The 26,317-nt window shown below is 42.1% G+C and overlaps 1 protein-coding gene across 3 annotated transcripts; it reads right to left on the bottom strand.

The window, feature by feature from the left end:
• Nucleotides 1-542: 542 nt before the first annotated feature.
• ATF1 (activating transcription factor 1) lies at nucleotides 543-25,207 on the bottom strand. 3 transcript variants are annotated; one of them, XM_053375111.1, is made up of 8 exons: nucleotides 25,007-25,207; nucleotides 14,619-14,736; nucleotides 12,937-13,059; nucleotides 9,915-10,012; nucleotides 7,931-8,061; nucleotides 6,619-6,783; nucleotides 5,481-5,640; nucleotides 543-3,949 (listed from the first exon to the last, which is right to left on the bottom strand). In XM_053375111.1, exons 2-8 carry the CDS (start codon nucleotides 14,727-14,729, stop codon nucleotides 3,805-3,807), a joined length of 933 nt encoding a protein of 310 aa, XP_053231086.1. In that variant the 5' UTR covers nucleotides 14,730-14,736; nucleotides 25,007-25,207; the 3' UTR covers nucleotides 543-3,804. The 3 variants fall into 3 exon arrangements, with proteins under 3 accessions (XP_053231086.1, XP_053231087.1, XP_053231088.1); XM_053375112.1 differs by lacking the exon at nucleotides 25,007-25,207 and having other exon boundaries at nucleotides 14,600-14,723; XM_053375113.1 differs by lacking the exons at nucleotides 12,937-13,059; nucleotides 14,619-14,736; nucleotides 25,007-25,207 and adding an exon at nucleotides 11,644-11,737.
• Between the last annotated feature and the right edge of the window lie 1,110 nt (nucleotides 25,208-26,317).

Genomic DNA, 26,317 nt, shown 5'->3' with positions numbered 1-26,317 from the left:
TTCTCCTGTGTAAATCTACAGATTACACAGTACTAAAAACAACAAGCCACATACCTATCAAAGGCTAAAACAAAGTATGTGTTTATAAGAATAAACAAATTCAGATACTTTTGTATGAATAAGATCAGCGCCAGACTTTCCCACATGCTGAATTAACAAGGCAGTTTGAAACAGCATTTCAGGGTCTTTATTACTGAAGTCAAGGGGTACAGCCACCTATGGTTTTTTTTTTTTTAAAAAATTACAAATATTTTAAGCAAAGCTGCTAAGTTTGAGGATGGTTAGGATCATCAATAACTGTAATATTGCCTGTGCTCACAACTCAGCTTTATAATGACCAGACGATAGGTTGGCAAATAGCACGAATATGCCTCTTTAAATAATGACTGAAAATGAAATTGATGACTGTGTACTTCTGTGATGGACATGGTTATGGTTCCTGTTTCAAAATAATAGTGCACATTAACAGGTTATCAACCTGCATTTTGCTCTTAAACACCACGACCTCCCCTGTTCTTGCTCTGAAATAATAGTAATAATAATAATAATCAAATGCTCTTTTAATAACATTTGAACAGCAAAATATTTTGTTACTATTAAATATACATATACTTGAGATGTATGGGAAAACTTGCAGATCACACTTTTGTCCTAGAAGCAAAATATAATTTAGTATCATGCTAAAAATGATGCAGCACACCTGAAAGTTTGAATCCTCTGAAACTCACACACAAGAAATTAATAAGTGTACAACAAATAGCTAGAAGATTCCAGGCCAGGTTGTGAAATACTTACACCACACAGTACTTTTTGTTGGTTGCAATCCAGAGGAAGGCACTGACCAGCCCTCATCTGCCTCCACACAAAACATATAACCCACAGCTGAAATGGGATTTTCAAAAATAGATTGACATACAGAATGGAGGTTATGCTGGAAAGCAAAGCTAGAAGCCTATCTGCATGTGCAAAAGCCTATAGAGACTTTCTGGGTTATGCATGAATATTCCATATTCCACCTTCCTTTCACTTAGGGCCAATTTCCTTATTTGATTTAATAGCCAAATTCAACTTTTGTTGTTTTTTTAAAGGACAATAGGAGTTTCTTTTTTTTAGAGGGGGTGGGTAAAATCAGGGTCTACTATAGTTCCACAGTTCTTCCCCTTTTCAGCAATAAAGGTTGTGGTGATGAGAAATTTCACAAATGGACTCCTGTTAGAATAAGATTGCTGAGTTCTGGTTCTAAATGAGTCTTGAATCTCGGCATTCTGTTGTGCTGCTACAACAGCCTTACAGTGCAGGCTGCTGAGCTTTAAAAGTACTAGGTGAAATGGAAGATGCTTGCCTAGTTCTGAGCCTTAGTAGTAAGGGTCTATATTTACCTCTCCCTCCCTGTGGTGTATTAGAGAGGTTGCGGGGGATAATGGAACCAGATGTGCTGCTCAGGGTGTGCATTTCCAGTATCACTCCTCCTTCCAGGATACTTTAAGCCATAAGCATTCCGCATTATATCTATTAATTTAGAACCCATAATAACAGCATATTGGGTTCAGGGATTAGAAAATAAAGTTGGGGGTTGTTTGCCTCCTCCAAGGCTTATATTGTGAGCCTTTGTCACAATTCCCCTGTACCTACATACAAAGAAAAGGCTCATTATTTTGTAGTTCTCAGAGAGCAAGTGTTATTCTCAATTCTTGAAGGGGGAAGAATTCTAAAAATGTTTATGAGCAAATACTTTTCTGCATGTCTGGGAAGTCCCCAGAGCCACCAAGTATTGGGGGGGAAATGAGTTAATGGGACAGTGTGTGGAATGCTGTGCCATGATGGCAATAGATATATTTTTTTTCCTCTAATGCATTTAGTGGCAACATTTCAAAGGAATGAAATGAATTGAAATGAATCAAATTGAATTGGAATGAATCAACAACATTAACTAGGGTAAGGCTACATTGCTTGTGTTAATTAGTTCATTGTGTGCTCAAGAACCCAACTGATGTCAAAAGATACTTTAACATCCCTTGAGAACAAGAACCAAAATGACACTATTATTATCCCTGACAGCGTCTTTAAAGTGAATTTATAAACGAATGTACCTTCTGTGAATACTAAACTATTTTCTCAAAAATATTTCCAGCAATTTTTGTTAAATTAAATTTGCCTATTGAAATATATAGAAATAGGTTCTAGTTTTCTTGAGCATCTCATAAAAATATAGAATTGATAATCTAAGAGGGAAAATATCTCTGTTTATTGAAACTTTATAAAAATTTAAAATATCCATATAAACTCAATTATAGAATTTGCAAAGGTAACTACAAAAATATTCCTGGTGTCTATGTCAACTGGATTACTTATAAAATTGGAATTACTTTAAGAAGTCACTGTCAGGTTTACAAATTCAGTTTTGTAATTGAGTGCTTTAACATATATAAACATACTAGATTTTACCTTTGGTATATAATTTTAGCTTCTTTGTGCTTTGAACTGAGACAAAGCTAGGGAATTTGGAGTTTAATGCTTCTGTACAAGCAAAAGAAGTATATTCAAACAGAATATGGGATGCCTGTTCACTTGAAAAAATCATTTCTGTTTATCTCAAGATGTTGTTTTTTTCTACCCAGTGACATACACACACAAAAGCCCTTTGAAAATATTTTCTGCAACATTTGTTCTCTTGCATTAAACATTTCAGAGCATCTGTATGAGCAATGATATGTGGGTCTGGTTTTCACGGCACAATAAGCCAATCTTTCATTATAAATACACCCCACCACTCTGCAGGTTTAGATGATATGACAAGGCGTTCTATGGCTTATTTGACCTGCCTGAGCTCCATACAATGGGAAGAAGCCACATGGGGACCTGCCTGGTGTGGAGAGGGGTTCTTCATGATGAAAACATCATTTAAGATGAACACTGGCTTATTGTGACATGCAAACGAGGCCATGATATATGTTATCTACTCCTCAAGGAGTCTTATGACCACATCCTAAGACAGAGCACCCTTCTTTTAAACAAGTTGCCTGCCTGCTAAAACCAAATATAGTTTCTAGCAAAGTAGTGTGTGCATCTTCTCAACACAGAGATTAGAATTGACAATTTGAAGCAAAACGTATTGTACGTACAATTAACTGTGACAGCTTTCTTAGGATTCTTCTCCCTGTTGGTGGGCTGCAATAGGTTTTGACCCCCATACGTTGGAATAAAAATTGTGTCAGGTCTCCACCCAACTGGGAACCTTGGAAGAGTAGGCCTTCCAATCACAGGTGAGTGCTGCACTCTCTGGCACATATGGATCCTTACTATAGTTGTGCATTTCAACACATGGACTGGCGCGAGGGCAGAAACTACTGCTACCTGTGCATTCACTATGTGGTGAAGATCCTTAGCCTGTGAAGGGAGCAGAAAAAAATATCAGATTTAATAAATTGAACCTATGCTAGCTATATGTTGACAGGCATTAACACCTGAAAGCAAAAGATTCAGCTCTTCTGCATAATGGCAATCAAATGCCATAGGCATTAAAAAATTCAGCTGTAGCACAAGAAATTCAAACATCTTGATTGACAGAATGTACATGTCCCACTTATCCTGATTGAAATGAAGATTCCAGTTGTGCCAGCAGAACTCTTCATGAGTTTTCATACTTCCTTTTTGTACTCTGCCATCAAAGGTTCTAAATAGAATCTCAAGTCTTTGTGGAATTTGGATAGAAGAGATTCATTTTTGACCTTTAATTAAAAAAAATTAATATAAAAAATCCTTCTGAAATTCTTATATTCACAAAAAGGTGTTTTTTTCCTCCTTTTACACATTTTTATGGCAGTAAAGATCTTTCAAAGTTTTTAGTTCTTCAATTAGAGTTTTGTTCTGGTTTTCAAGAACAGCAACTCGATTTTCAAGACATTTCACATATTCTTTCTTCTTTCTACGGCATTCTCGAGCTGCTTCTCTGAAATTCAAAAGCAAAGCTTGTTAATTATTACATAGAAGTCAAACTAGTTTGGAATTACAAGCATTCTGCTTTTGCTTCATAGCTGATGTTCATCTAAAGAGGCTTGCCTTTTTCATTTCACGGACTGTGAAAAGTAAAACAAAGCCGCTTTCTTTGAAAAAATACTGATTATCTACTTGACATAAAAATATTTAAAGAGCTGCAAGGATTAGCTCTTTGCAAGCTTGCTCTTTTTGCCTGAAGAGTTCAAATTATCATATTAGTGATCTAATGTTTTTTTAAAAATGGTCTGGAAATCTGTAAACAGATAAATTATTTCATCTGCCTGAAGCACACATTTCAGGGGAGTACATTTTGGCTTTGTGAACAATAATGCTTTGGGACTAATGAGAAATTAGAGGGTATCTCATAGGCAACTGGACTAGATGGGCCGTCAGCCTGATTCAGCAGAGCCCTGCACATGTCCTTAAATATGCTTTTAATAAAGTAACGAAGTTTGTCTACAATTACACATTTGCAGAAAAGGAAATACAGGGGCTGCAACAGAGGGTATCAGTGATACATGACCCTCTGAACAAAGTGACACTGTCCTCAGGATAAACATCCACAGCAAATACTTAAATACTTGAAGAGGGATGCGGCCATGGTCCCCTTATACCATTTCTTATAGCTGGCTAGTTTATTAACACCTTTAAGCTTTCTTTATTGTACCAATAATTTCAAGATTTTAATAAATTGGCACTAGCATTTTGGGGGCAATTTAGTCTTTTCAAATTGTATAATGAGCTTGCAGTGCCTCCAAGGAGATGCAAATACAGTATTAGTGACTAGTTGTATTTACCACTCTCATCCTGAGTGGGAATTAAGGAGATGCTCACATATGACACCTGTGGATCAGCTGCCAATCAGCTATTGGGCCAAGTTCTAAGTCTTGTTAACATATGAGGCCCTTAACAACGCAGGACCACCTGGCCATTAGATCACCTGGGGATTGATTGGTCTGTGTTTTTATATTGCTGCTTTATTGGTTTCAGGTTGTGGTTTTGTTGCAATGTTTTAACTGATATCTTGGTGGTTGGTTTTAGACTGTACACAGCTTAGAAATCTTTGAAATATAAAGTAGTTTAATAAATGCAAATAAATAAATGAATGAATGAATGCACATGTCTCTGGTGTTAGGAGGACAGGACTGGCTGAAATCTACTTCTCCTTTGAAAACGTCCTGAGTTTCCCTTCTGTTTAACTAATGTATTAGTCTTTCTTAAAAAAGAATTAACAGCCCCCCTCCCACATTGTTTCTTTAAACTGGAAACGTTTGAAGAAACAAAAGCTGTCAAACACCCCAAATAATTATAGTCTAAATAAGCATTTGTTTAGAAAGGGAAAAAATATTTCTTGGGTAGTGGGGAAGAGGGCAAAATAAGAGAAGTCTACTGCTAATCTTGGGTGATATGATTCTGTAGCCAAAGATTATTTTATGGGGAATATATTTCAGTGAATGCCTAAGACCAAATGGGAAACCAAATACCTGTTTTTCATGAGCCGTATTTCACGTTTCAACTGTGGATCATCCGTCTTGGTTGACTGAGATGTCAAGGAGACAGGAGCTGTCATCACAACCGTCTGAGGGAGGGAAGTGGTGGTTGGTGTGCTGCGTATCTGGTATGTCTGCATATCTCCTGATGCAGCTGTTGAGGAACCACAGTAAAGAATGCTGTGAAGAAAGGTGTTTTAAAGAAGACCCACATTTCCTGTTTGAATTCGGGCACACACAGCCAAGCACAAAACATACACAGCAGTGGAGGGTGTACATGTAAAAAACGGGATATGGGCTCAGGAAACAGTAGCCAGATATCTCTTGAGGATTACTCAAAGATAAACATTACACCTTTTCAACAATTTTAGTTTTACTTCCCTTCCTTCAGAATGTATTTTGACAAAACTATTTTGAAGCGGCAGCACCTTCAAAACAATGCTGATGAATATGCAATATTGGTTAATTACATAATTCTGCTGACTTCATTCCTAGGCAGAAGCTTAAGGAAGCCCAACATGACACTGGCAATGCAAAAACATGATTTCTGTTAAAACTGGGCCCTCAGCTGCTGCATGTGCAATGTTAGTTCACCAGCCCAACTCCTGCCTGGGTCACAGATCCAAGGCAGGCTTAATGCTGTACATGCAGATGAGGACACCTTGTTTTAAGAAGGCTGTGCAGAACCCTGGATTCTGCTTATGTAGTATTGCATATCAATAAGGCTTTAGGCAGGACACATACAATATACAGACTTTTTTTAAAAAAAAATACACCATGATTAATAGGGGGGGAAATAGAATAATCTGTGACAGTACTGTATTTTTTTCTTAGCCTTAGAGGCAACCAGGATGAAAACCCTTCTCAACAATCTTTGGACCGGTGTAGATGAGATAAGTATGTTTAACGGAAATTAACATGGGCTTCACATGGCCATAGCAATCGTTACATAACATAACATAGCAATTGTGTGAGAAGGAAATCCTCAGGATTAGGATTGGGCCTGAAAGCTGCTGCCTGACAAAAGAATTAGTACCCAGCTACAAAAAGAAAAGTAGATGTCATCCCTTGGAAAACCACAGTGGCAGGGAGAAATAGGAGCATTTCTGAATAATTTGTAGTAGGTACTTACTCTGCACAACCACCTGGTTGCTTGGCACAAGTATCTGCTGACCATCAGATGTCTGTACATACTGTAATAGCGGAGTCCCACCAGCATTTGTAAAGGTCTGCAAACCTTGCACACACTCTGTCGCTGGGCTGCTCAGCTGTAATGGTCCATTTGGAGCAATGGCAACTTAAGACAAGAAATAATGAAACAGAGAAATACTGATCATTGTGCAGTGGTGTATACGGTAGGTTTATAACTTCTTGACCCCGCCCCTCCATAAAACCATGATTTCCTGTATCATAAAGGGATGAACTTTTGCTTAGAAACACTGAAAAACTAATTCTTTTCAGTTGCAAAAAAAGGTCACCCCAAAATGAAAAGCTGGAATCACCGTATATGTAATGTCATATGACTCAATGAAAATGGCTTCAAGAACTTGGCAGAAATATTGAAACCTTGCAAAAAAGCATTGCGGGTATTGGAGAATCACTGGAAACGGGAGCCATCCGTAACTCCACAGATAACAAGAAGTAATCAGTGCGAAGAACACGCACTCAAGGTGACGCAGGAACTTTCTGGTGCTTGCAGCAGAAGACAAACTGCAACTTTGATTTATTCTAATCAATAAGAAGTGGTGTACAATGTACAAAACATTGTACAAGCATTAGAAAATTTGCATGCTCTATTTTTCCTGTATTATAATACATAATATAATGCATTATAGTTACATATACAAAAACTGATTTATTGATTTCAGGCAGGAACTCTTTTTCAAAATATTTGGAAATGACGGATGATTGTTTTTAGGCAAAAGTTCATCCAAGCGATAGGAAGATGAGGTTGTAAAAAAGTTAAAACCCTAATGTACGGCTATCATGTTCTTTCTGTTGTGCTGATATCACAAAAATCTTCCACCAATTACAGTCTCTTTCCTGTGAACAATTTACTTCATTTTGCAACCAGCACCTTCATTTGCCAAACCACATCATAGAACCATGGAATTGTAAAGTTGGAAGGGGACCCAAGGGTCATCTAGTCCAACCCCCTGCAATGCAGGAATCCAAATTAAGGCACCCATGACAGATGGCCATCCAGCCTCTGCTTAAAAACCTTGAAGGCGAGTCCATAACATTCTCTTCCTTTTGCTGGCCTGCAAATTCTGATTAAACTATTTAGTAATAGATGAAAAGAAAAATAATTCTTAGCAGAATTGTTATAATAATTTCAGAAGAGACCTTTGGATAGCATTATTCTCAGGCTAATACAAAATTCAACTTGAAATGTATTTCCAGAAACAGCATTCCTAACACAGACAATTATAAATAATACATACTATATTGTCCAGTGCTTGTTTGGTAAACGGGCGTAGGGACAGACATTGATGTGATAGTAGAGATACCAGGACTTGCTTCATCTCCTTTCCTGTCTCGTGCGTCTTCAGAAGAAAGATCATTGAAGATTTTTCTATAAAAATTACAGCAAAGATACCAGACATGGCTGAAAAAACACTTTTTAAAAAATGTAATCATTACTCCCAATGCATAACCCTAGATATGCAGTACAGGTGATTCGCATCTTATGCTTATTTTACTTAGGCGACTGCAGCTTTGCATGGGTGGTAGAGAAGTAAATAAATGACCAGAGAGCAGAAGAAACCCGCTCTCCGTTTACTAATTCTCTGCCGCACACACACCTGCACAAAGCTGTGATCATGGCAGGGGTGGATTTCGGGAGTATGACCGGTTCTGCTGCACTGGGTGCTGAGCCTAAGGGGCGCCACAGGGCATCATAACTATGGCATAGGGATTTACCGTATTTTTCGCACGATAGGACGCACCGGTCCATAGGACGCACCTAGATTTGGGGGGGGAAATAAAGGGGGGAAATTTATTCCCCCCCCCCAGGCGCGGGGCTGGGGCGGGGGAAGCCCGAGCTTCCCCCTCCCCCAGAACGGGACCCAGAGCCATGCCGAAGCTGCGCGCAGCTTTCGCATCGCTCTGGGAGCTTGCGGGGCTGGGGGAGGATGAAGCCCTCCGCCAGCCTCCAAACCATGTCGGGAGACAGCGGGATGGCGCGCTGCGCCTCTCCCGCTGTCCCCCGAGTTTGCGGGGCTGGCGACGGGGAGGAGCAGGCTTCTCCCCGTCGCCAGCCTTCTAGCCAAGTCGGGGGACAGCAGGAAGGGCGCGCTGCGCCTCTCCCGCTGTCCCCCGAGTTTGCGGGGCTGGCGACGGGGAGGAGCAGGCTTCTCCCCGTCGCCAGCCTTCTAGCCAAGTCGGGGGACAGCAGGAAGGGCGCGCTGCGCCTCTCCCGCTGTCCCCCGAGTTTGCGGGGCTGGCGACGGGGAGGAGCAGCCTTCTCCCCGCCGCCAGCCTTCTAGCCAAGTCGGGGGACAGCGGGATGGCGCGCTGTGCCTCTCCCGCTGTCTCCCGAGTTTGCGGGGCTGGCGACGGGGAGGAGCAGCCTTCTCCCCCCCGCCAGCCTTCTAGCCAAGTCGGGGGACAGCAGGAAGGGTGCGCTGCGCCTCTCCCGCTGTCCCCCGAGCTGGTGGGGCTGGCGGTGGGGCTCTCCTGAAGCCTGGAGAGCTAGAGGGGTCGGTGCGCACCGACCCCTCTCGCTCTCCAGGCTTCAGCGAAAGCCTGCATTCGCACCATAGGACGCACACACATTTCCCCTTCATTTTTGGAGGGGGAAAAGTGCGTCCTATAGTGCGAAAAATACGGTAAATAGAACAAGAGAAGGTGGCAGCATGCATTGACTTTGGGCCTCACACAGGGCACTGCTGAAATCAGAAAGACCCAAGTCCGCCGCTGATTGTGGGCTTTCCTGGTGTTGGGAAAGCGGCATGAGGACTGTAGCAGTGTCCCAGAGCCCTCAAGCTGCTTTCCATTTGGTGGGGCACCAGGCTTTGGGAAAGAGGCACAAGAGCTCTGGCATGGTCCTAGAGTCCTCCTGCTTCCTTCCAAAAGCTTGGACAAGCATTTTTGCGTATACATGTGGACCCTCATGTAAGATGCGAGTTACTTTTATGTCTTTTCATGGTGGACAGAACCAGAATACAGGGAGAAAGATGCTGCTTTGTGGCGTTGGAGAAAATGACAATTATTTACCTTTTTTTAAAAAAAATGAAAATAAAAAGTTAAATTCCACCTTTCTGCAATATAGGGGTAGGGAACTGGATTGTGTTGGTAGGCCAGATCCTTATCATGACCACCACTCTGCAGCTTCTGATGGATCTGTCAAACCCTGTGGGCTGCATGCATCTTACCAACCGGAAAAGCTCCGCTGAAGAGCACCAAAGAAATGCATAAGGAACTGACCTATAAGATGGACGGCGTGCTAGGATTCCTCTGGCTTTCTGTGAAGAGCCTATGCTATCTGAGGAATCTTGTGAATCGTCACTTTCTGACAAAGACACCTGAAAGAAACACATTTTGTATTATGTTGCTGAATAGCGTAAGAGACAGCAGGAATGCCAAGAGACACCTTTTGGGAATGCCAAGTATAACTGAATCAGCAGGTTTTCAACCATTTGCAAACGTTTTTTATTACATTTAGAGTTAACAAGTTTCTTCAAAAGGAACACACCACTACTGCTATTTAAACTAAAAAAAATAAACATGATCCATTGTAGAGTTTGTTGTTCTGAAGTAATTCATAGGACTGCAATATAAAACAAGCACACAAACACTTACTGCAAACTCATGAGAAAAGGGGTTGGTCAAAGTTTCTGGAATAGTTGCAAAAATATTTGGTGTTGGGTATGTTGAAAAAGATGGGTTTTAACAGCAGTGCAAATGGTGATAGCATTAAGAAGTCAATAGTCTATCATTCTTCTGTATGAATAAGTGAATGTGTGATGTAGGAAGGAACAAAGATTGGTCTTTGCTGGTACAGCATTAAAATCAGAACAGCACCAGTTTATTTTAACAATATCTAATTTTGCAGTGAAGCCTGTAGCAATGTAATGATATCTATTCAAGCCTCCAAACTGAAAATATGCAGATTTAGATAAGGAAGGAAGAACATACGGAAACAAAACAGGAATGTCTCAAGGACTCTTGGATTTTCATTCTTTCTGCGCACTTCACCAGTTTGGCAAATGTCAACAGTCCTTCTGGTGTTCCCAAATAAACGTCTTTCATTTACAGCTAACTGGTGAAGCAGCAGCAAAAGCTCCACAGGGCATAGAGCTCTTGCAAAAGTATGTTGGTAAAGTAAAACAAAAAGAAGGATGCTGTCAGGAGAGAGGGGCAGCTCTAGCTTTCCCTCAGTTTTCAGCGATGAAATTGCAGCATTTTTATCCTACAGAACTCCTAAGTGTAAGACACATTCCTCTATATTAGAAACAAAATGACTGCTTTTAGATCTTTGACATATGTAACACAGACAATGCACAAACATTGGAGTTTTAATTATTATTTTTAGGGGGCAATACTACTGCTATCTTCAACTAAGGCTTCAACTAGGGCTATCGTATAGGTGGAGCAAATTTGTTTCCTGTTGCTGGAGAGGGCAGGACCCAAACCAATAAGTTCAAATCTCCAAAAAGGGGTTTTCAACTAATCATCTGGAAGAACTTCCTGATAGCATGAATAGTCCAACAGCTAAACAAGCAGCCTTGGAAAAGTGGTGGGCTCTCTTTCATTAGATGTTTTTAAGCAGAGACTGGGTGGCCATCTACCAAGGATGCTGTAGCAGCCGATTTGGATTAGATTACCTTTGAGGTCTCTTCCAACGCTAAGATTCTACTATTATAAATAACCAACAACACCTTAAGAGAAGGCTTACAAGGCTTTTCAAGGCAGCTGAAAACATACACAATTGATCAAAACATGAAAAAATATTTTCTATTGTTTGTTTCTTCCTATACTAGCTTTAGCTTTTCTTGTTTGGTTTTGTGTTGTTTTTGATTTTTTAATCATTGGTGCACATAATCCTGAAGATTTTAAATACTGCATTAAGTTTATGTGAGGTCTTTCTTATATGTCTAACCAGCCATAGTAACTGCTGGCTCCAAAGAGTGGATGAGGTAAAAGTTCTACCCACCCACCCAGAGTTCCTCCTAGTGGCTCCATCCAAGTTCTGATCGTTGATGCACTTCCTATCAGCCATGTCAAAATGTTGCAATGCAGTCTTTGGCTCATGGGGGAGGGGTAGTTTCAGAATGAGAAAAAGACAAAATTACCCCCCCCAAAAAAAAACCCACTTTCCCTGCTGTGCTATAGAACATTAAAAGGCTCAAGTTAAGGCTCTCAGTCACAGCACTTTATTCCTATGTAGCAGGATATGAGGGAGGCTTCCGGAGAGCAAGAAGACTACTTTTTCCTTTCACTCCTGTAATACTCCGAAACAATATATTGTAGACCACGTGTTTTGCATGCAGCAGGTCCCAGGTTCCACCCCTGGGCAACTCCACTCAGCTCTGGGGAACACTCCTGCCTGAAACCTCTGAACAGTCACTGCAAGTTAGTGTAGTCAGTACGGAGCTAGACGGATAAATTGTCTCTCTCAGTGAAGGTAGCTTCCTGTGTTTGTAGACAGCTTTATCTGCCCATTGCTGTTACAGCAGTGAAGTGGTATTGGGGGTTACTCACACTTACACAAGGTGCAATCCTGTGAAGGATGGTAACACCTCATTCTGCCCATGCAACCCTTCCAGGGCTACTTCCTTTTTCTTACAATATGTACACAAACGCCTAAACATGGATGAGTTTGCATCATTTTTATGCGAATCAGCATTAGAAACCATAACTCGTACATCCATTTTGAAGTATCTGTCAGACTGATGCTTTAAAGTTATGAACTGATTACTGCACTTGCCACAAAATGTGAACTCATCCAGATATTATTTTGTATCTAATTAAGAGAATGTGTGAGCAGAGCTTCTGCTTAGGCAACAAACTTCCTTTCCATCTCCAAATCTGCTCTGGGTTTCCCCTCAATCCTTTGGAGCAGATTTGTAGAAGTGTGTGGGTAAAGTTGTGAAGCTCGCACCAAAACACAAAAAATGGTGGGGCTGCCCCCCTAAGATCTCTCACTCTCCCCACCCCAATTTTTCCAGTTTCTTCTCAGGCCTTCACATCTCTAGATGTGGGGGGCATAGAGGGAAGGCAAGTTTCATTGGACAAGTGGAAGTTGTCCACCGGACTTGGTTTCGACTTTTTAATTAATTGGTGTCTAGCACATTATTAGGCATTTAAATAAATAAGACAAAATAATAGTCCATAATAATGATGTGGAGCTTTGCTGGCTTGCTGCTGTCACCCCACAATAGGCTGAAATGCACTATAGTAAAATTCAGGTGCTGTCAATAAAACTTCCAAAGAAAGTTAACAGTACCTGCACTGATTGCCCTTGTGGTGAGTGAATGACAGATGAGGTTTGAGCTGTATGAATGACTCCCTGGACTTGATCCCCAGAGAGCTGAACCACTGTCAGTGGAGTTTGACCTCTAAGGGACATCTGAAACAAATCAAGAGTTGATTAGCCAAATCACGAAAAACACAATTTAGGCAATAAATCAATAAGCGCCTACATTTAATGACACTGAGACTGAGGAAGAATAGTACTAAATTTCTAGTAAGACAAGACTTCTTAAGTAAATATCCATTTTTGAATAGTGGTTGCATTTAGCCAGCTATCATATCAAGACACCTCAGTTCACACAAGTTCACACTAGATGTCCTCAGGGGTAATGTGCCACTCAAAACATACATGATTTTCAGCCCAAGTAAGATCGTTTTCCAAATCTAATAACAAAAATGTGGCTATTTTATGTCATTATTCATTTCTGCTTTACAGTAACTAAGACAAAGATGGGCAACCTGCAGCTTGGGAGCCTTTTGCACTGACCTCATTTCATGCAGCCCTAACACTTCCTGAAACTGCCCCCATTCCTCCATGCCATCAGACTTCCCTCTTTTCTGTTCATTTTCTCCTTTTTTTCTTGACCTTTAAAAAGGATTTTGTGTCCCCCCCCCCCAGTTTTTTTCTTCATTATACAATTGGGAGATGCATTATTTATCTATAAAAATAAATAAATCTTGTAAAAGCTTTTTACTCATTTCATGGCTTGGAGAAAGTAATTCTGTCCATCCCCAACTGAGACCGATAGTCTTGTGCATATATACATTGGGCATAAGCACATCTGTAATTGGGAATTCTACTCTGAGATCACTATGGTGAAAAATGAAGCAGGGCAATCTTTATTCCAAAATAGCTAATTCAGAACACTTTTGTCTCTGGATCTGTCCACTGCCTGTATATGGTTCCCAACAGATTACCCTAGAGAAAATTACCTCCCCCGCCACTGCCGCCAACAAAAAATAAAGGCTGACCACCCATGCTGTAAGAAGTCGTGCTTTTCTAACTTCCACTGACAAGAAAGTTCTGAAATTCAGACACTCTGCAACAGAACCCAAATTCATTAATTTTCAGTGCCATCTAGCAAGTACAGCCTCTGCTCTTTTCAACTCAGATCAAGCAGAGCACATGCATAAGCACCAATAAAATGAAACTTCACAACATCAGTGCTTGGTGGACTGCACCCTTTGTTTTGCTCCTGTCCTTTGTGCTAAGGTCAGAAAGGCCGTAGGAAGCAAAAAATACTGAAGCAAACAACAGCTGATTAACCAGTATTTTTATAGCAGATTTGTTATGATTCTGTGACTGGGAGACAGTTTTTCAGAATTAGCAACTCTTAAGTTAAAAAACATGGAGATGCTCAACTTTCCCATTTCTTTGCTTAGCCGGTCAGCCTAGGTGATCCTGGAATAAGATCTAAAGAAAGAACATTTGGATTTTATGAGACATGTCAATATCTAGTGGATATGGATGCATTTTTCAGCTCCACACAGGAAACACGTGATTAGCTCAAATTCCTGGAACTTATGTATGCACACACACACACACACACAAATATAATGCACTGTAAAAAAACAACCCAATATTGTACAGTAAAATTTCAAATTAACCTACTTAAAAATTCCTCAGAGGATCTGACCTTAGATAGCTTTCTTTACCTGTTGAGAAACACGAGAAAGCTGAGCTGCTTGTAGCGTGGTACCTTGTAAAGATGCTGCTTGTGGAGGTGTTGCTGAATTGTTACTGTTGCTTTTGTGAGCCTCTTCCATAATCAGCCTATAAGAAACCAAAAGACCGCAAAATGCAGAGTTTATTATTACCCAAGAGAGACGGATGCTTTACAAAGAGTGCCAGAGGACATTATAAAATAATACTGCCTTGTTGGTGATTACTGTCTTGGCTCTACCCACAGTTGTGTTTGCCAGCCATCGTAAAGAGGATCTTGCATCAGGAGTTGTCAATATGCGCAATTCAGAGACAGGCCTTGAACCTTGCTGAAAGCAATGGAACTTATGCAGCCTGAAACATTTTAAATCTTGCTGATTTCAATAGACTTTGGTACACTGAACTTCCCTGGATTATACCCACTGACAAGTATTCTGGACACCACCATTGCTGCTGCCATGAATTTTGGACCTTCAAGAAATACAATGGCCTTCCACTATGCTAGATGGACCATTAGTTTGAAACTGTGTAATACGGTTCTTTATATCCTTGTGAGCGACACCTAGTTGATACAATAGTGTGGTAATTAGTCACATAATGGTCTTTTGCCACTTATAAATTCTATTTTTTACTGAAATGAAAAAATCCATATATAATAGTAGTTTGGATACAGAGCTCCTGTGAACATAACTCAGTGCACAGGATGCTCCTGCCTTGGGGCAAGGAAAGAGGGTTTTTCTGATTTCTTCTCCCCCCCCCCCGAACCCCTCAAAAGAATTTCTAGAACAGAGCACGGAGGACTTGCACGAAGAAAACAGAATGGGTGAAAATCACCTCAACTGTGCCACAGGTATTTTTTCTCCCACGAGAGAACAATAGGGGAGGAGTGGTAGTGGAGGACAAGTTATTTGTATTCTAGTTTGTTTCAGAACTTTCTGCATCTATGGTATGTAACTGCCGTGCATTTTATTACACCTGCTGCACAATTAAGCATTTCCTGGTCAACAGCACCAGGGTATGCACAGACAGTGTTCCAATAAAAATACCTCTGAGGCAGTCAAAGATGATCTGCTAGTTCTGAGCATGTTGTTACACAACATTTGAAATAGTTGCAAGAGCTGTTGCTGAGAAACTGGAAATTACATTTCTCTCAATGGAAATATGAGTCATTGATTTTTCCCTGCCGAGACCAACCACAGGAGCTCAGTTCTAAAACCTGAAGAATGCAAGTCACCATAATGAAAAAGTCTCAAGAGCTTGACTTCAGCCTTTCCATTCTTAATCAGATGAATCGTGCTATCAAACAGCAGACACCTCTCATGAACACAATGACAACTTAGCACATACTACTCTCTCTCTCTCTCTCACACACACACACACACACACACAGAGAGAGAGAGAGAGAGAGAGAGAGAGAGATTCTACAAGTGAACTCAGATGTTGAGTTATAATAGCTACAAAGAGAAAACCAAGCTGCTAAGCAACGAGGGAGGTATCGGCAGCCCAGTGGGATGCCAAGATTTGCAGAACCAGAGAAAATATTTTGGAGGGGAATGTAAGAAGACAACCCCCTACCCCCACAGCCCAATCATATCAGACCATGCTCAGTGACCGTAAAATGCTCAGTGGTTTTTTGGAGTGAGGGACATGCTGGTGGTAATAGAGAAATAGAGCCAGCAACGGCTGGCTGACTGGAACACTGAACAAGAACATTCCAAACTGCAACATTCAGTTGCAGCTCCATTTGTACTATTCTACTGCTATGGTTTTCAAACTATTCTCCAAAGAACTCTGGTGTTTCTCAATAAGGAGATCAGTAAAAGTGGGAAAACTTCCCTAAAAGGGAGCTAGCCCATCATTACCAATAGTTGCAATGTGCAGCTGCCCAGGAGTTTTGTGAGTGTTGTATAAAGTGCCCTCTCTGTTCACAAAGAATAACAATGAGGCACAATAGGCCTGGTCAGTGCTCTGCAAGAACTGTGCATCCTGGAACATGCCCCACAGTCTTCTGCAATGAGAAGGACTTAATCAGCGAAAAAGTCAATACAGAAGTTCCTTAAAGAGTTTGAAAACTATGTACTTTTTCTAATTACAAATTGTTTACAAACTGAAAGAACAAGGCTTTTAAAAGCTTGTAAGGAACATGGTCTGGAAATATCTCTTCCATCTCAGGGAATCTCTATAACCTTCCACACAAAATGAGATATAAAGGTGTCACAAAATAATGCCATCCAACTACAAAGAACACAGTGTTTGTATTTTGCAGGGCAAGATTGTGACAACTATATTACCTATTATTATTATTATTATTATTATTATTATTTCTGTAGCGCCCTTTATCCAAGGATTGCATGGCAGATTACAATATAGAAACACAAAATACATGTCATAGTAACAAACGAAAACAATACCCTCGCATTCAGTTTAGAAGGCCATAGAGTGTTTAATTAGTCAAAGGCCTGGGAGAAGAAGAATATTCTTGCCTGATGCCTAAAGATATGTAACAAAGGTGCCAGATGAGCCTCCCTGGGGGAGAGCATTCCACAAGCAGGGAGCCACCACAGAAAAGCCTTGTTCTCATGTTGCTGCCCTCTGGACCTCTTGCAAAGGAGGCACACAAAGAAGGGTCCAGATCAATTCACATTGGGAGAGGTGGTCCTTGAGGTCTTGTGGTCCTGAGCCACGTAAAGCTATATAGATCAAAACCAGCCCTTTGAATTGTGCTCAGAACTAACTGGCAGCCAATGCAGTAGGGCTAGGACTGGCATTATATGCTCAAACCGTTTTGCCCCAGTGAGCAACCTAGCCACTGAATTCTGCACCAGCTGAAGATTCTGAATCATTTTCAGAGGCAGCCCCACATATAATGTATTGCAGTAACCTAACCTAGAGGTTACCGGAGCATAGACAACAGCAGTTAGGCTATCCCTGTCCAGATAGGAGCGCAGCTGAAGTTGAGGGAAGACACTCCGTACCATTGAGGCCACTTGAGACTCAAATGACAGCAATGGAACTGGAAGGAGCCCCAAGATGCATATCTGCTCCTTCAGATGAAGTTTAACCCCATCAGGAGCAGGCAACCTCCCATCCATTCTGTCTAGGGATCCACCCACTAACAGCCTCTGTCTTATCTGGATTAAGCTTCAGGCTGTGGAAGAAGACAGGGAGTCTTCCCCTACCAGCTACTAGCCCTGCTGGTCTCCCAGAATGAAAAGATAAATGGGCAGAGCAGGTAAGCATGAGAGGCAATGGATGAACAAGTCGGGCTTCCAGTGGTTTGTGGGTTGAGTGAGATGGCTGACAGCGCAGAAGAGCCAGCAAAGCAGAGCAGGCAAGCTGGGCTTGTGGTGGTGGGGCAAGTCTAATGAGAGGGGTGGCACATATGGGGGCGGAGCAGGCAAGGTGCACTGAGTAAGAGTGGTGGTGAAATGGTGTGAGCAAGCTACAGAGGTGGCAAAGAGTAAGGGGAGGGCACTTTGGCAAGGAGTACAGTAATGGGAAGTGGAGGGGCTTTGCAGGAGAAGTGCTTTGGAGTGGGAGTTAGGGAGGTTGCTAAGTGAGCAGGGGTGTCACTTCCTACTTATAATTAAAACAAAGGCAGAAACTGAGTCAGAACAGGCTGAGTCAATATACTACTTTCACACTTTTGTGGATGCTCATAAATTCAAGAAAAAAACAGGCAAAACGTAATCAAACTGGGTTCTGCCTCATAGACAATTTCTAAAATAAATGAAAATGTTAAAAGGTGATCAGAGAAAAGGAAAGAAAAACAAACAAACCACCAAGTGTCTCAAAATGTCTATTTCAGACATTCAACTCTTGACCTAGACAAAAAATAAACGAAAATTGCACTTCTCAAGATATTTGCCTAATTCATTATTTTCATTTATATGGACCCTTGCATTTTTTTATTGGAGCGACATAATGTAATTACACAAGAAGCAAGTTTATTACTTAATTGGTAAAAAGCAAATGAAAGTCCCTTTCAAATGCTGTTCTTATGATATTACAAAAGCAACAAAACCTTATTATCTTAACTGTTCTTGCATTAAGCTTGGTTTAGCATAGGAACAAGAGTGGCAGGTGGGGTGCCATGCCAACATCCTCCAGGCAGCTATATAGCTCTTGGATGTGCCTCTTTGCCCAGTCTTTCCAGTTGATGGGCCAGTGCCACCAGCAAGGGGCAGCTCAATGTCCCTGCCCAAGTGACAGATGGGTAGAAGCTACTGCCAGTGGTGGTCAGCTACAACATGGGAAAGGACAGAGCTGGCCATGCTGCTATCACATGATGGCAATGGGATCGATTCAGGCCTCTTCAATATACCAGCTTGGGATCTGAGGCAGCAAAGTGGCACCTTTTCCTCCGCCACCTCAACAACTACTTGAAAAGCTTTTCAGACATGTGTACTGTGTACAAAAATAGCACTTTACTGATGTTTCTTAAACATCAGTAAAACAAACATACTAAATCAAATCTCAATTGATTTGGGCAATGGGATGTTACCAAAAAAAAAATGCTCTGATTGAAAATTTTCTAGAAAACCACCATCACTGCTACCGCGTTGAACAATGCAAAACAAGACATTCATCTCTAATATGAAGCCTGTTTTATCTAATCACAATCAATTCTTTCCTACATGAACAAATGAAATGTAGTGCTTAATAGTCTTCTTTTAATTAAGATGAAAAGAAGTCTATATATATATTGGCTTGATCTATCTGCAAGTTAAATAGTCTATTATTATTTGCTAAACAAAATTTAACCAAACAATGAATAGTGAATTACTGATATTAGTTGGCATGGCTGACTCTTCTAAATTAAGTTACTTGATGCAACAGAAGCACCACAATCTCTTCATGCAGCCTTATAGTTATTTTAAATACTGTTTCAAGAGTATCTTCCAAAATATTAGTTTTTCAGAGCAGTGAATTCACCCTTCCCAATGTGGTGGTTTCCTACGTACCATCTTGCAGCACTTCTGAATCACCTCTTCTGCTCTAATTTAACCCTATTAATACTTAGTATGCCCACTGCAATTTTGAGTGTTCAAAATGCTTCACATGCATTACATTGTTGTAACCTTACCCCAACCTTACAAGGTAGGCCGTCACATGGATGAGGGTGGGGGGCAACAGTGTGAGAGAGTGGCTTAAATAAGGCCATGAAGTGAGTTCATGCCAAAGGAGGGATTTGACTTGTGGCCTTCACTAACCTAACAAAGTGAGAAAGAACAATCTTTTAATTCTTCTTCTTAAAGAGTTTAATAAATGTAGGCTTTTCTTGTCATTATTATATATGTGGCAAAGATTTCTATTAACTTGTTATAGAGTTCCCAATTCTTTGGTATTTTGGAAGAACTATACTTCAGGAGAAAAGAAACTATTCCAGTTAACCACTTTAGATGCTGAGAGAATTCTGTAGCCAACTGGAAAAACATACGTACACCCCAGCTCTTGGCAACTGTAAAATACTTAGATCAAGCCAAAATTTTCAGAACACAGACAAAACTGGAAACAGATAATCATCCAGAAGAGTTTCATAGCTCTCACTAGATGAAGAAATGTAGCTTTCTTTTCTATAGTACTTTTGGAGAATCATGAAACCTGTACAAACTGTCCAGTCTATATCAGGGATGTAAACATCTCAAGTGCCTGCTGGTGCATGGGTATCTGAAATATTTTTACAACCTTTGTCCAAATGTAAGGCTAACAGGAGGGACACGGGTGGCGCTGTGGGTTAAACCACAGAGCCTAGGGCTTTCCGATCAGAAGGTTGGCGGTTTGAATCCCCGTGATGGGGTGAGCTCCCGTTGCTCGGTCCCTGCTCCTGCCAGCCTAGCAGTTCGAAAGCACGTCAAAGTACAAGATGATAAATAGGCACCACTCTGGCGGGAAGGTAAACGGCGTTTCCGTGTGCTGCTCTGGTTCGCCAGAAGCGGCTTAGTCATGCTGGCCACATGACCCGGAAGCTGTACGCCGGCTCCCTCAGCCAATAAAGCGAGATGAGCGCCGCAACCCCAGAGTCGGCCACAACTGGACCTAATGGTCAGGGGTCCCTTTACCTTTAAGGCTAACAGGCAATGTTAACAACTAACTGTAGCCCTAACCAGGCACTACTCATGTGAAGGAGCAACAAAGGGGCTGCAGGGACTCACTTTTAACCCTAACCCAGTCATCATACAGCTTGTGCCATACTCCCAAGTGCTCAGGGCTAACTTCTGCTGTGGGGAGCCTTTTTTTCTTGTGTAAGTTTCTAAATCATGTGGGGAGCCTACACAACTAGGAAAGGCTTTCCATGTCAGAAGTTACACCTGAACAAGTGGGAAGCTGGCACACTCCATACAAAGATGGGGGTGGAGCTAAAGGTATTGCCCCTTTGTACTTGTGTTGTCCCTTCATACGAGGTCTTACTACTTTTCTTTCTTCCTCTCTTTGTTGTGTTTAATACTGCTAAAAGTTTCCTTTTGTTTCTCCCAAACAAAATGTTTGATCGTCTTGATGTAATGTTTTACTTTCTGATCTTTCTCTATACCACCTTAAACTTTGATCAAGCTTGTAATTTGCCACTACCTGCAGCAGAAAGTAACTGCACCTAAAGAGCAGCCAAGCAGCAAACTGTACCTGTCCCACACTATGCCCCCTTCTAAAGCTGTGTCACACATATACTCAGCTAAGTCTAGTTGAATGCACAACTTATATTGTCCCATCTTGACCAAGCCACAAAGAGTTAGCAATGCACAGTATCCATGCAGCCACTTGGTAAACTGGCTGGCTGCAAATATACAATGCAAATTTTACAATTCTGCAGCTTTAGGAGCACACTATAGATAACCAGCTTACCATCGGGGTACATGTACACCACAGTAAACTAACACTAATGTTCCAGTCTAAACTCATGGTTCTTCAAAAACTCCTTGGGCAACCCAAGACCTCTTATTCCAGTTAAACATCTTGATCTTTTTTGCTCTTGCTTCTATGTAAGTCATTCTCTTCATAAACCTCTTGCGCTCCTCTTATGTGTTCCAATGTCTTCTGAAGCAAGGTTAGCAGAGAGCTTTTTCTATGGTGGCGCCTTGTATGTGGATTCCCTGCACTGAAAGATTACATCATATTCTTCTTTATTTGTGCTCCACTGGCAACTGAACTTAGTAAAACCAGCTTTTGATTCTGTTGCTGTTTAATGTACTGATCGAGGCTGTCCTCTTTTTTGCCACTGTTTATAAAATAATTTGATAATCTGACTTTAATAGTTTGATTACTGTGCTTTCTTATGTGAATTTCTGTTTTATTTGCCTTAAGCAAAACCTTTGTGGAAAAGTGTGATATAAATTATTAGAATAATTATTTATGAAAAGCCTATTCGGCTCTCTTTTAAGAAATGCTCAAAACATACCATTGTTCTCTTATTTTACTCTTCATTAATTTCTTATCATTCATTTTAAAACAGCTTCTACAACTTAAAACTCATTTCAATTACCACTTTAGATTTGGGCTTACTATTGCTTACACATTCCCTCCCTTTTCATTTTGTAAATTTTAAACCACCTTGGGGAGGAATCTATCTATTTTCTTGTTTGTAAAAGTATCTAGTAAGCACTCGGGTGTAGTAGTAAAACTATTGTTTATTTATAGTGCATCACCAATGTACACACTTTACAGAACAACATAATCCAAATAAATAGTCCATGCTCCAATAAATTTATAACTAACATTTCAATAGTGAGGAAGACAAGATAAGATGAAGAGCCGGAGTGGGAAACTTGTGACCAGATGCTGGTGGGCTTTGGACTCCCATCAGCCCTATATGGCATTGCCAATGGTCAGGCATGATGGGAGCTACAGCTCAACATCTGGAAGGCTACTGGTTCCCTATCCTTGGATGAAGGCAAGAATAGCAAGAGATGGTTGGCAAAGCCCTAAATACCAAAATGTGGGATTTGTTGAAGTATTTGAAGGAAGAGAGAGGTGTCATGATTCTGCTAAAATGATGTCCAGAGTGATATATTTAAAATACCTACCATGTTCAGAATGGATCTCAAGGACTGCCTCTCCCCATTTGAATCAATTTGGACCCTCCAATAATGATTTCATGCCCTTCTTTGTGTGTCCCCTCTGCAAGATGTCCAGAAAGCAGCAACACAAAACAGGCCTTTTCCTTTTGGCAATTATTTTTTATTGATTTTCAAACAAATTAACAACCAATTATACAAAACAAGCCTTTTCTGAGGTGGCTCTGTTTGTGGGATGCTGTCCACTGGTAGGCTTGCCTGGTGCCTTAGTTACATATCTTTAGGCACCAGGCAAAAACATTCCTCTTCTCTCAGGCCTTTGGCTAACTAAACAATCTATGGCCTTTTAAAATGTGGAGGGTTATTACTGTTTGTTACTATGGTATGTATTTTTGTGCTTTTATATTGTAAACCACCCAGTGATACTCAAGTGATGGGTAACCTAGAAATGTGACTAATTAATTAATAATACAGCATCAATGGGTGGGTTTTTTTGCCTCCAAAGGTTATTTATTTTAAAAACTACTTCTTACTTTTCCACTTTGATAACAGGCCTCCAAGGTGGCCTGTATTAAAAGAAAATGAACATGCAATTAACTCAGTCAAAGAAGGTACAATTATTTCATGAGTGATGTAAAAGAGAAACTGCAAACATCCCTTTCATAGAATTGTAGAGTTGGAAGGACCCTAAGGATCACCTAGTCCAACCCCCTGCAATGCATTTTAGATTACTTATTTGGATCACTCATTTTAGATCACTACAGCTCTACATTGTCTCTTTAAAACAATTATGAACAAGAATTACCCTTGAAAGACGTAATAGAAGTAGCCCCCAAAAGTTGGGCGAACTAGAGTAGATTATTTAAAGGTTCTCTTTTGATTATCTTCAACAAGCTCAGAGCTATTTCACAAGCCTTGGTTTGGCACAGAGTATATGGTAAGCTAGAAACTGCAGCCAATTCTGCCTATCTATCCAGAATACATGTATGAGATTCATTTTCATACACCTGTCTGCCACTGTTTTCACATTACAACTTCACACACTCCCTTTCAATATACCATTACAGCTGTACACCTTTCTAGAGCTGCTTCCCAAAACCCACTAAGGACCAGTAAAATCAGCAGATTCAGGCACACCTAAAACAAACAGCAGAATAAAAGCAGCAGTCATTGTAATTTGACGTCTGTGAACTACCCTGAACATTTTGTTCAAAAGGCAGGATATAAATATTTTAACAATATATCCCCAGCACAGCTTTACAGATAGAATTTTAAAGCCTGGGGGAAATAAAAAAAGACAATCGGAGTTGATGCCAGGCGAGCCTTCCTTTGGAAAAGCATATCTTAAGGATACACCTAAATACACACAAACACACACAGACGACACACAGCACTGCGGAAGTTGCACCTGAGCACAAAGGAAGCCGACCTTCCGTTTAAGATTAAGCCCATCACGTGACTCGCTTTAGGTACTTAAAAAGTGTATACAGGCGTTCACTGCAGCCAACTCCAAGGAGCCGAGGTCTCTTTGCCCCGCTCCCCGCACCAATAAAACATCCGAGGGAGCCGAGCTCCCCTCAAAGTTGATGGGCGTTGTCACTCAAATGGTGGTGCGCGTGCCACATCGGTTATGTGCGTGTGCCACAATCTTGCGATCGGTCATGCAGGGCGGGGGTTAACCTGCACAAACACACGCGCACCCTCCCCCCCCCCCAAATACTTTATTCAAGTGGGCAAACCTGGCTGGAAATAAGGCGGCAAACGCATCTTTTATCAAAGTGCAACCCAAACGCCTGCAAGTCGAAAGCTTGCTTGAGACTTGTGCGAAGGTTTTGGTTGCTTCCCAACTTCCGATGATGATGATGATGATGATTATTATTATTGCTTTCGAACCCCCCTCGCCTAATAATAATAATAATAATAATATCTTTGCTTTCGAAGCCCCCTCTCGCCAACTGTCAGAAGAGGGAGGCCAGAGGAGGAGGCAGCAGCAGCAGCCGGCGGGCAAGCGAGCCCGAGGGGAAGCCGAGCCCTCGCCCATAGCGAGCGAGGCGTCCGCGGGTGAGACCCGGCGCTTGTGCAACAGCTGCGGCGGGTGAAGGTCTGCCTCCCGCCGGGGCGTCAGGAGACGGGCGCGGGCGCTTCGCCCTCCCTCCCGCCAAATCCCAACCGCCTCGCGAGCGCCTTTTCGAACGGGAACCGCTCGCGAGCGCCCGGCTTCCGCGAGCCGCCTCTCCCTCCTCCCGAGGCGTTTCCCCGACCCGCTCGCTCTCTCGCCCGCCCTCCTTCCCTTCCCTCGCGCTCGTTGATTCGGCCGCGTCCGCCTCGCCTCGCGCCCTGATTGAGTCGCCGCCGGTCGCGCCCGCTTTTACCTCACAGAGACGACACCGCCGCCGGCTTCGCCTCGGCCTCACGCGGCGCCCGTGAGGGGAGGGGGGACGGAAGGCGGCGGAGGCGCCGCCGCCGCCCTAACGCCTCAGGGAAGCCAGAGCCGCCGCCAGCATTGTCGGGAGTAGGCCCCGCCAGGGAGAAGAAGCACGCACTCCCTCAGACACGCACCCTCTCGCTCTGGAGCTCGGGGTGGGCGGGTTGCGACGATAGAGCGCGCCGGAGGCCAGAGCTAGAGAGGACTGCTGCCTTTGACGATAGAGCCGCCGCCTTCGCTGAAGCCTAGAACAGCCGCTGCGCGAGCGCTCGGGGCACCACCGAGGCGCGGGCGTTCGGAGCATAGAGCGGCAGGGCTGCGCGTTCGGTAGAGTTTTCAGGGCGCCGCTAAGATCTTGGCGGTCGTGAAGCTGCGCAGCCCCGCCAGTTATCGCGCGCCTAGCAACAAATGTATTTTAATTAAAAAAAACTTTTATTGAATTTATATGCCTCCTTTTTCCTTAAGAGGACCCAGGGCGGTTCACAGAATTTTTATTACATTTATATGCTGACTTTTATTCTTTGAACTGCCCTGGGATCTCTTAAGGCTGATTACAGCGAATAAATAAGAGCACAGGGTTGCAGCGCGATCCTATCCGTGTATACTTTATTTGAGCCAAGAGAAAGCATGGGGTTGATCAGGCATTATTTCCTTAACATGGAAGGTGTGATAGGAATTTTGAGGTCTTAAAGGTAAAGGGACCTCTGACCATTAGGTCCAGTCATGACTCACGGGTTGCGGTGCTCATCTCGCTTTATTGGCCGAGGGAGCCGGTGTACAGCTTCCAGGTCATGTGGCCAGCATGACTAAGCCGCTTCTGGCGAACCAGAGCAGCGCACGGAAATAACGTTTACCTTCCCGCCGGAGCGGTACCTATTTATCTACTTGCACTTTGATGTGCTTTCGAACAGCTAGGTTGGCAGGAGCAGGGACTGAGCAACGGGAGCTCACCCTTTGGCGGGCATTCGAACCACCAACCTTCTGATCGGAAAGTCCTAGGCTCTGTGGTTTAACCCACAGCACCACCTGCGTCCCATAGTCTTAGATATGTGGTAATGTTCATAAGTGTACCAACCAAGCACATACATAGATCAGCACAGGAAGACCAACCTGGAACCATTTTGATTCCTAAACTGAGCAAATGTTTTCTCTGCAAGGACAAAGTGGGAAACCTCCCCATTGTCTCTTTCCTCACAAATCCTGTCTTACAGGCAGATTTAAGATACAATAGGGTGTGAGCCTGTGACCTGGCCCAGGA

Source organism: Podarcis raffonei, chromosome 2 (genome assembly GCF_027172205.1).
Source record: "Podarcis raffonei isolate rPodRaf1 chromosome 2, rPodRaf1.pri, whole genome shotgun sequence".
Classification (NCBI taxonomy): Eukaryota; Metazoa; Chordata; class Lepidosauria; order Squamata; family Lacertidae; genus Podarcis; species Podarcis raffonei.
Note: the sequence above shows the minus strand (reverse complement) of the source record. Positions and strands in the feature narration are given on the sequence as shown.

What these genes read in the sequence shown, in the direction of transcription:
- ATF1 (XM_053375111.1), bottom strand. Translation starts at nt 14,729, where the DNA reads ATGGAAGAGGCTCACAAAAGCAACAGTAACAATTCAGCAACACCTCCA. An exon ending in CAACCAGGTGGTTGTGCAGA is followed by an intron (nt 5,641 to 6,618) that starts GTAAGTACCTAC and finishes GTTCCTCAACAG; the next exon opens with CTGCATCAGGAGATATGCAG. An exon ending in ATACGGCTCATGAAAAACAG is followed by an intron (nt 3,950 to 5,480) that starts GTATTTGGTTTC and finishes TTTGAATTTCAG; the next exon opens with AGAAGCAGCTCGAGAATGCC.